At 40.2% G+C, this 10,895-nt stretch overlaps 1 protein-coding gene across 1 annotated transcript in view; it reads right to left on the bottom strand.

Moving 5' to 3' along the window:
* Positions 1-821: 821 nt before the first annotated feature.
* Positions 822-10,895, bottom strand: part of Mal2 (mal, T-cell differentiation protein 2) — a 32,981-nt gene continuing 22,907 nt past the window's right edge. The window contains exons 3-4 of the mRNA NM_198786.2: positions 5,122-5,277; positions 822-2,984 (exon numbers count right to left, since the gene is read on the bottom strand). Of these exons, the coding sequence (NP_942081.2) occupies positions 2,913-2,984; positions 5,122-5,277 (228 nt within the window). The 3' untranslated portion in view covers positions 822-2,912. The remainder of the gene's footprint in view (positions 2,985-5,121; positions 5,278-10,895) is intronic.

The following is a 10,895-nucleotide window of genomic DNA, read 5'->3' as shown; positions in this document are numbered from 1 at the left end:
AAGGCAGTCAAGAACTCATGGGTCTGTCCAGACTATAGCTGCCCAATAGTGCCCTCTTCATGCAGGCTTGGCCTGGATTCCTTCTCATTCTTTGAGATAAGGTTTTACACATTCCAGGCTAGCCTTGAACTCACTATGTAGCCAGTGATGACCTGAAGCTTCTGATACTTCTGCCTCCAATTCTTGGGTGGAGGGATTACAGGCATCTTTTGTGATTCTGGGTATCAAAACCAGAGCTGTATATTGGAGACAAGACTCCAACCACTCTCCTCCTAGGTTGGCCTATACTAGTTTAATGAAAATCAGGGGTCTCGTTTAGGACAAAGAACAGTCTAAGACAAGACATGACTATGTGATTAAACATTCTCTTGAATACTTTTTTTTTGGGGGGGAAGGAAGTAAAAATCTGGGAGAATGGAGGCTTACAGAGAAATCGAGACAGATGCTCTGAAGCCTACTTTCTCATGGTAAATGGAGGGCTCTGGCTGTCCTCCAAGGTGTTTTTGTCCCCTAATCTTTAAAATAAGGTAATGGTATCCAGGCCTTCCAGTAGTTCTAGTGAGTTGTAGGGAGACAATATTTTTTAAAATGCATTAAATGCCACCTGGCGTACACAGCACATGGACCAGATACTTTTAAAATAAAGTGGAGTGCACGTCTCGCTTTGATTTCCCTCTCACGGTACATCTCCAGATTTTACCTTGATTTACTGACATTTTCTGAGAGATCCCATTTAAACAGAACTATAAAAAACAAAGCCCACTCATGGGCCTGGAATTTCATTCTGATTCCTACTAAAAAAAAAAGAGTGACCCAAAAGGTTATCAAATGAATACTTTATTAGAGTTGTAACACTTATAAAATAAATTTATCAGATTTTAAGACCAACCAACACTTTTTCATTTTTATAGCTAAGATACATAACGAGAATCTTAAACGCCATCATCTCTGTTCAAGTGCTTTGTCATTCAGCTCACAAATGTAGAATGTAGTTCATCTCCAGTTCTAAGTATTCACAGTCAGTCAGCTTTGGGCTTGGTCCTTGCTAATCTAGTAGCAATCCATTTATAGAAGTCCCACCAATACATCTGAATGAATTAATTAGTTGATACCACACTGAACATGGCCTGTTACACCTTGGGAAAAATAAAACCTCCACTAAATTCTAGTGTACTACACTTTAGTGATTCCAAGTACAATGTACAATGTATCTTTATGGCACATTTGTGACTTCATAGTATTCATAATACAGGTTTCAGGTGTGTGGTCTGGAGCTGGAAAAATATGAAGGAAGTCAGGCATTTTAGAAGAGATAAGACATGAGTGTAAGGCCATAAGACTGGTTTCATCACGCAACATATAGAAATATATCTCTTCTTCAGCTGTGTTACAAACTGAGCTTCTAGTTGGTTCTTCTTCTGGAGGAGTATTAGATAAACAGCACTTGATCACTGGGCATTGGTTATGTTATTCATTCATGTTTTTCACTGTGTTCCAGGGAGTCCAATACCCCAACCATGCATGGCACTCTTAGGTGATGAGTCAGCTAGAAAGCAATTGTCAAGCCTCCATTTCCAGAGGCAGCCCTGTTAAAACAATAGGGACGTCCCCTGTCTGAGAATGCTGTAGGAACTGTGGCCAGTCGTGTTATGTTGCCAAGCCCATGACACATATAGGTGGACTAGGATTGTGTCCTATTCAGCTAGATCTCGTTTTTGTGTTAGCTGTTCTGCTAAATTTCCTTTGCCTGTTTGACACAATGTAAAAACAACATAGATATCTGGGATATTATCAAAGCATGTAAGAATCTATAGCTTTATGTTATAGCTGATGTTACTCAAATTTAGTTCAGATAGCAATGCAAAAACAATCAGAAGTTAAAAGTTCAACTCTTCAGAGAGCTATCTGGAAAAGCTTTACACACATAAATATTTATATGTTCATGCACAGGGCAAACAACCACAGTCTATGGCATAAATAAACCAATGTTAGACATCAGTAGCAAGATACTAGATCCAGTAGTGATTAATTGCCTCTGGGGATCATGTTTTAAGCACTCTCGTGTGAGTGCCTTGCTGAGCTGTTAGGAAATCATTAGTTTGGAGTTTATTTACTACCTTATTTTGCTATACATCCAAGGCTCTGCCGGGGTTAGCTTGAGAAACTATATGCCCTTCCAAGGGTAATATTTGACTATTACACAAAGGCAATGTGATTGTTGCATAACAAAACAAAATATGTTACGTGGCTTTTCTAGTGAGGTTGATAAACTTTCATGATTGGTTCAGTAGAATGCAAAACACCTAAGGTTTTTATGGCAGTAGTTGATAAAGTTGTGGTCTGCAGACCATCCAGTTTCGATCCCTTTTTGTAAATAAAGCTTTATTAGGATAGACATTTATTTACATGTTATCTGCAGCTGCTTTTGTTACCACAGGATGGAACAACTGCCCCAGAAGCTATAATAAGGCTTATTAAAGCCTATGCAGGTGCTGCCTGGTCTTTTGGTTAAAAAAAAGTGTATCATTTCCTGTTTTACATTAAAGATAGAATTAAATGAGAAGTCTGCTTGAGATGTTTTAGTTTTTACTATTATTAAGGTTTGGGTGACTTAACCAAAATCATAAAAAAAAAGGAATACTATTGTTTTGTGAACAGTGCCTGTATATTTTAAGAATATACAAGGGAAATGTATTTAAAAAGAAAAGAGATGAAAAAACAAAAGTATACTTTTCTAACATTAGAACAAAATGAAAATCCCGCCCATGTAACAAACTTGGTTTCACTGAGGTTCTCTCTGTACTAAGCAAATGATGTTTGGAATGTTACATTGGGACAAATGGTGCCCAAGTGATCAGACATGTAAAGCAGACAAATGAAACTAGCACACAACTGTCGGTTTCCAAGGAGTGTTACGGTCGCCATCTTCGCAAAGCCAGACACAAACTGCAACCATAACAAGCCGTGGTCATAAAGGCGAAAACCTATGAAAAGGAGAGAGATGCTGTCATCAGATTCACAACATGGACTTTTAGAAGTTGCATCCTGAGAGACCAAACACTCGCCAACTGACCTGTAGATACTTCAACACAGGACAATATTTTAGAGCAATCTGTGTTTCAGTGACTTTGTTTCATTGCCTCACAGCACTGGTCCTCCCTTTGTACACTATAGCTCTTAACTTTGAAATCTACAGGCAGCCTTACGTTCACCATTTGCTCAATGTCAGGCTCGCTTGTTAAGTATTTATGAAACCCCAGGCAGTGTATTAAAAAATTCAGTCTGAGTTATCTCATCATCCAATAGTTTCATAGCTAAGAAGACAGTAACTATCAGATCCTAAGGACACATCAAATCACTTCTGTCATTTTTTTTAGAACTCAGTAGACAAACCCCATAGGAATCAGTTTTGAGTTCTACTCCTTCTCATGTGGGAGACAGTTGTTGCAGCCTAAGTCCTGCTTGGAGCTTTTTTCTTGGTGTCATGGTGGATGTCACTAACCCCAACTGTGCATACATCACTGTGTTTGGTGCAGATAAGCACATAGTCCCCATTGTCCTCACATGACATTCAGGGGCTTGTGAGACAAAGAAAAGATTACAGGCCAATTCAAAATGACAAAATGTGACTATCTATGGCAGAGATTCCTTTGTTTGTTTGTTTGTTTCTTTGATTTTGAAGACAGGTTTTTTTTTGCTTGGTCCTAGCTGTCTTGGAATTCATTTGATAGAGCAGGCTGGTTTCAAACTCAGGGATCCACCCGCCTTTGCATCCTAAGTGCTGGGATTAAAGGTATGTGTCACTACCGCCTGGTGTGTGGCAAGGGCAGAGAATCCTAACCAGGAGACTGTAGACAGAGAAGGGAACACAGATCCATCCACAGACATTTGTCACAGTTTAATCAACCCTTCCCATTTCGCCTGTTTTTGTAATATACTTTTAATATGGACAATGTCCTCTGGGTGAGAATAATTGTTTTGGGAATCTATCAATAGTGAGAAGGAATTACCCTCATTTTCAACTATACTGAGTGAAAAAGAAAAGCAGAAGATTTAACTCAATGTGACACATGAATGGCTGATCAACTTTAGCTACTGAAAACTCACGACCTGGAGTTCTGACTGGACTGGAGAGGGTGTAAAGAATGGAATGCCATGAAAGACTCGAAGCACTGGTCTACACATGGAGCTGGCGTCCCTCTGGCAGAGGGTCAAAGAGACAGAATTTCAGAAGAGGCACATCTAGAAAAGAACCGTCTAGAAAATTCTAAAAGTTGGACCCTTTAGGGGTTAAAGGCTAAAGAGGATAAGACAATAGGTTCACTAAATAGGAACTATTAAATATCAGTCAAGATACTATTAAATATCAGTCAAGATACTTCATTTCAGAAAGTAGTTACAATCTGTGGTCGTTTTCAAAATTATCCAGGAAGTCTGTGACCATCCTGGTCTACCAAGTGAGTTTCAGGACATCCAGGCTGTTAAACAGCGAAAGCCTGTCTTGAACCACCCTCCCCTCCAAAATTATCCATGAAAACAAAATTATCCATGAATCTTTGCATTATTTAATACAAAATGACAGGTTCACTATATTGTATGAATGAAAGTGGATTCATGTTTTAAAATCCCCACAGAAGGCTTACTCCTATATCTTATCTGTTAAAATAACTGCTGAATTTGCCTTCCCACTCACCAGCACTGACCCCAACAATAAGAAATGAAACTTATTCATGTCAGCCCCACCCTGAGAAAACACCCTTCTACTTGACCAGTCCATAGTGCATACTGGATATAGTCCCAATTGAAAATGGACACAAGGTTGAAAAGAGCAAAGTCCCCCTTCAGGTCTGAAAATTTAGAAAGAAAGAACACTACAGTGGATTCTCCTTACAAAATCAAATGCTCTAGACTGGTTGCCTTCCCAGATAATGCCAACAGCTTTGAGCTACAGTTGAGTTGCCCACAATGGGAGTGATGGGAAGACTTTGCTCACACTGAACAGATAAACAACTAATACACATTTGATTCTAAAGGCTACCATTATAAGACTGCTGCTGCCTGAGGAGTCTCCTGGATGCTGGAGACCATGGAAGGACGATGCTTTCCTCACGGAGCACTTACTGTGGCAGCCACGTTGATGTTGTACTGGTTATCGTTCAGTAGCGGCTTCACAACCATCGTAGTGTTGCATTGCAGGTCATGCAGGGAGGTGGCCGCTGCTTCCAATAAAAAGGCGCCGAAGTAGAAGACAAAGACTATGAAATGGTAGGCAAAATCCTGAAAGAGTAGAGGAGAGGAATTTAGAGGTAATAACTGTAAGATGCTTTCCTGCTCTTTATTTTAAATGAAACTTTAGACAGGGAAGCTCAGACCATTTAATCAAATGGTCTTAAGTATATCCATTGTTTATTTTGAATGCTTTAGCAAAGTTAGACCATTAGAATCAATATAAGCCCATGCTTAACTGCAGAGGGATAGCAACTGTTAGCTGCTGGGAGAAGGAGTGATAAGTTGACCACTTTCCAGTGGAAGGCCACAGGTTCAAAAACATTTGGGAGCACAAATTGGACTTAAAGCACATTTTTAAAAGAGGTGATACAGAACTCCATGCCTTGGGTGAATATGATCAAAACATGTTGTACGAGCAGCTCTGAAATCTCAAAGAACTAATCAAAAATATCAGTGAATCTATTTTACTTGCTACAATAGTAAATTTTCTCATATATTGAATTTTCTAATAGAATATAATATCAATTTAGATTAATACACAGAGATATTCACATTAATTACAATAAGATAAAAGGTCTTATTAAACTGCCTGAGGATCCAGCTATACTTCTCTTGGGCATATACCCAAAAGATGCCCCAACATATAAAAAAGACACGTGCTCCACTATGTTCATCACAGCCTTATTTATAATAGCCAGAAGCTGGAAAGAACCCAGATGCCCTTCAACAGAGGAATTGATACAGAAAATGTGGTACATCTACACAATGGAATATTACTCAGTTATCAAAAACAATGACTTTATGAAATTCGTAGGCAAATGGTTGGAACTGGAAAATATCCTGAGTGAGCTAACCCAATCACAGAAAGACACACACGGTATGCACTCACTGATAAGTGGCTATTAGCCCAAATGCTTGAATTACCCTAGATGCCTAGAACAAATGAAACTCAAGACGAATGATCAAAATGTGAATGCTTCACTCCTTCTTTAAAAGGGGAACAAGAATACCCTTGGCAGGGAATAGAGAGGCAAAGATTAAAACAGACACAGAAGGAACACCCATTCAGAGCCTGCCCCACATGTGGCCCATACATATACAGCCATCCAATTAGACAAGATGGATGAAGCAAAGAAGTGCAGACCGACAGGAGCCAGATGTAGATCTCTCGTGAGAGACACAGCCAGAATACAGCAAATACAGAGGCGAATGCCAGCAGCAAAGCACTGAACTGAGAATAGGACCCCCGTTGAAGGAATCAGAGAAAGAAGTGGAAGAGCTTGAAGGGGCTCGAGACCCCATATGTACAACAATACCAAGCAACCAGAGTTTCCAGGGACTAAGCCACTACCTAAAGACTATACATGGACTGACCTTGGACTCTGACCTCATAGGTAGCAATGAATATCCTAGTAAGAGCACCAGTGGAAGGGGAAGCCCTGGGTCCTGCTAAGACTGAACCCCCAGTGAACTAGACTGTGGGGGGGAGGGTGGCAATGGGGGGAGGGTGGGGAGGGGAACACCCATAAGGAAGGGGAGGGGGGAGGGGTTAGGGGGATGTTTGCCCGGAAGCCGGGAAAGGGAATAACACTCGAAATGTATATAAGAAATACTCAAGTTAATAAAACAAAAGTAAAAAAAAAAAGTAAAAAAAAAGTAAAAAAAAGATAAAAGGTCTTTAAATTAAATTTAAAATTAAAGTGCCATCTTTAAAGTTCAAGTAAAATTATATTAATTTCATACACTTAATAAATATTTTATTATTTGTTATTGAAATTATAATTATATACTATTCTATATTCTTCAAGATACAGAGTTAGTGATAGAATTCAATGGCATATAGCCTTATATTTCATTAAAAGCAAGGAATATATACTACTGCAAACAATTTTAAGTTATTTTGTGCAGGACTGGAATTAATATGAAGCATAACCTTTCACAATCCAGTTCTACTTGAAATACATCATCTACATATTCTATATTTATAGCTGCCACATTCCAGCATCGTCATCTCACACACTCACCCTTTAAACGGTGAGAACTCTCAAAGCCTACTCAGCAATATTCCAGAATAATTGTCATTAACTAGAGTGTGTGCTATAGAGCCTGCGAAGGGACTATTTCTTGCTGAGTTATTGAAATGCTTTGGCCAATACCTTCCAAATCTTCGCTCCCCAACAGCTTTCACAGCCATCACTTTACTCTCTATTTCTCTGAGTTCAATTTTTTCACTTTATACCAATTAGTGATGTCACGATGAACATCATTTGGTGCCTGGCTTATTCATTTTACGGATCCTCCATGTCCACCTGTCTTCTTGAGAATACCAGGATTGTCTTCAATTCTAAACAGGCAAATAGCTTTGTGTATATACGATATGTTTTATTTACCTATCAATGACTAGTGAAAACTTAAGCTGATTCCATAGTTGGTTACTATGAACAGTCCTGCAAGGAAAATGTGGGCACAGACAGACTGACTTCATTGCCTTTAAATATACATATAGGAAGATTCATGGATCGTATGGGCATTCTATTGCTAGGTTTTGGAGAAAATTCCATAGTAACAGTGCTAATTTGCATGTTTGAAAGCTCTCTTCAAAGTCTACCCTTCACCTCTCAAATTATATTACTAACAAAATTGCAAAAGGGAATGTTGTACTGTCTTTGTAAATGTCCACTCAACAGCACTGACCATAGAATTGTTCTTGTTATGCCTAGAATGCTAAGTTAAATTTAACCAGGGGGAGATACATAAAGTATCAATGGAAAAATGTTTTCTATGAAATACCTGTCATTGTGAAGTGATCCACATAGCATACATACTGACCATACATCTAACCCATACCCAGTGCTCAGACACATGTGGCCATGCGGCTACTCAATAAATTTTCATGGGCAAAGGTTAGTGGGCTCATGAATTAAGTGTATCTTACTGGGTTATTAATTATTAATAGCTGTAAAATTGAGGTACATTGAGATTGACTATTAGTCACTCACTCTCGAGAATGTTTAGTTTTTATCCTAAATAGCCAAGCTGGGAGCTACGACAATAGTTCAGAAAATAAAGTCCTTAACATGCAAACACAGGACCTATCCTGACATGTTAGAAAGCCCGGAATGGCGGCATACATTTGTCATCTCAGTATTGAGGAGGTGGGGACAGACAACAGATCCCTGAGGCTTGATAAACCGCTAGTCTGGTTGAGTTCCAGATCCCAGAGGGGGATTCTGTGGAGGTCTGGTCTGTTACTATGTACTGCAATGCTAAAAACCTGACCCCCAAGGTCTGCTTGCTCCCAGGAAGGAGGTGTAAATCCATTAGTTGAATAAAGATGCCTACAGCTTTTAGATGGGCAGAAGAGGGGCAGGTGGGGTTTTGGTTCCGAGGGCTGGGGGTCTGAGGCAGAGACCACAAGGAGAGAAGAGAGAGGTGAAGGGAGGAGAAGATGCCATGGGGTAGGTGAATCATGAGTACATGGTCATGAGGGCTGGCCAATTGGAGTAAAACACTTTAGGCACAACATGGCATGCTATATTGTGGGGTTATTGATAGTGAAGTAGACAAATAGCTCAGAGGGTTGATATCTGCCCAGCTCTAGTGGTCTTGGGGCTTATTATAAATATAAGGTTTTGTGTCTTTTAGTTGGGAACTGCACGATCAAAGGTGGAACAGAGTTCATTTTTACTACAACAGGATTCTGTCTCAAAAAGCAAGATAGATGGCCCCTAAGAAAAAGCAATACCCAAGACACATGCATACACATGAACACACATACATAGCCATCCATATACCTCTGACACCTTTCACACAGAAAGGCAAAGATACAGTTTAGTAACATGACTTGCAACTGTTAGGTAATTTCCTGCTTATTCTTTGCATGACTCCATACCATCAGCTTTTGTGACGTGATTTTGGTTCTTATGGTACTTTCTTTCTGGGGTTTCAATAGATGTGGGATATGCTTAAGTATCTGAAACCAAGTCACATTCTCCTTGGGTGGCTCTCAGGGAGTCACAGTATATTTGGCCGAACCTAGTCACTGTGCACAACACAGAATCTCGATGGTGTTGTGGATGGTGTTGTATTCTCTCATATATTATATCCTGACTGCAGACCCCCCTCTTTCCTCCACTCTCAGTCCTGCCTCTCACCCCTCCTTCCCATCCACTCCTCCTTTATTTCCCCCCAGAAAAGGGCAGGCCTCCCAAGGATATCAAGCAAACATGGCATATCAGGTGGCAGTAAGATTAGGCACCTCCCCTTACATCATGACTGGATGAGACACCTCAGTAGAAGCATGAAGTCCCCAAAGGATCAGAATCAGCCACCCATTCCTTCTGTTAGGAGTCCCACAAAAACACTACACAACTATAACATATATGCAGAGGGCTAGGTTAGACCCATGCAGGCTCCCTGATAGTTCAGTCTCAGTGAGTCCCTATTAGTCCAGGTTTGTTGATTCTGTGGATTTTCATGTGTCCTCAACCCCATTGGCTCCTACAATCTTTCCTTCCCTTCTCTGCAGAATAAACTAGGTTGTGCCTTGTGGTTAGCTGTGGGTATCTCTCTACATTTGTTCCATGAGTTGCTGGATGGAGGCCTCTGCAAAATCTCCTTTTCTAAATCTTTCTCAGAGCCTGTTACTTAGTAGCTTTGAGATTACTTAACTTTTTTTGTTGTTTTCAATTTTTGACCACTAAGTAGTTTTAGATAAGTTATTAACTGCATGATGATTCCTTTGGTGCCTTTGCAGAAACATTTTGAAAGCCTCTCACAGGCCTGTGCATCCTGACCACTAGAGAGCTACACACCATCTGACCACTCTGTTTGTCTTACTCTAAGGCCTAATGTACACAGGAGTCACACAAAATATCTTCTGCTAGGTTCACTCATGGTTTGGAACACTTGAACTAGATTGGAGGTTCTCAAACACTGGAACAAAACAGAGCCATCTAAAGAACTTAAGCAGAGACAAATGAGCATCACCATCGAGTTTTGGACTCAGCAGACTGGATAGGGTTGGCTGAGGCTATGCATTTCTGACAGGCAACTGGGTGATGCCAATGCTTTGCTTGGGGGCTATGTTTCAAACCACCATCCTTGACCGTTCTTCATTAAGGTAGGCCTCTTCCCATTCTGAGTCTCATTTGCATGCTCGGTCTCCTTACCAATCCTGCTAGCACTCGCACACCTCAGAGCCTCCCTTGCCTCTTCTCACTTTTATCAAGCAGCCTCAACCTCAAACATTGCTTGGAATTTTTTCCAACCCACATGGCTATTTTAAAAATTCCAGTCTTGAGAAAAGTGCTCCGCTCTTTTGTTCAGGGATGACTATTCACTAAATAGCTTGAGGAGAAGGGAGAGAGAGGGAGAAGAAGGAAAGGAAAGGAAAATACCTGTACACTTATGGAAAATCCTGGCTCCATTGCAGCCTGGAAAAGGGAAGACACCCACTAAAACCTGAATTTTACTATTGGTAGCATACAGCATAATCCCAGCACCTAGGAGTCTGAACAGGGAGGCTCACCAGTTTGGGCTACAGTCTGGTTTACATATATGTAGCAAGACAGTCTCAAAGGAAAAAATAGAAGTGTTCAGGTCAAAGTGGCATAGAATGTAGCCAGGCCATTTAAATTATTAAGTGATATTCATAGCAGGAATCT

This window comes from Rattus norvegicus, chromosome 7 (genome assembly GCF_036323735.1).
Source record: "Rattus norvegicus strain BN/NHsdMcwi chromosome 7, GRCr8, whole genome shotgun sequence".
NCBI classification, from domain to species: Eukaryota; Metazoa; Chordata; class Mammalia; order Rodentia; family Muridae; genus Rattus; species Rattus norvegicus.
The sequence above is the reverse complement of the archived record's forward strand: the minus strand, read 5'-3'. Positions and strand labels throughout refer to the sequence as shown.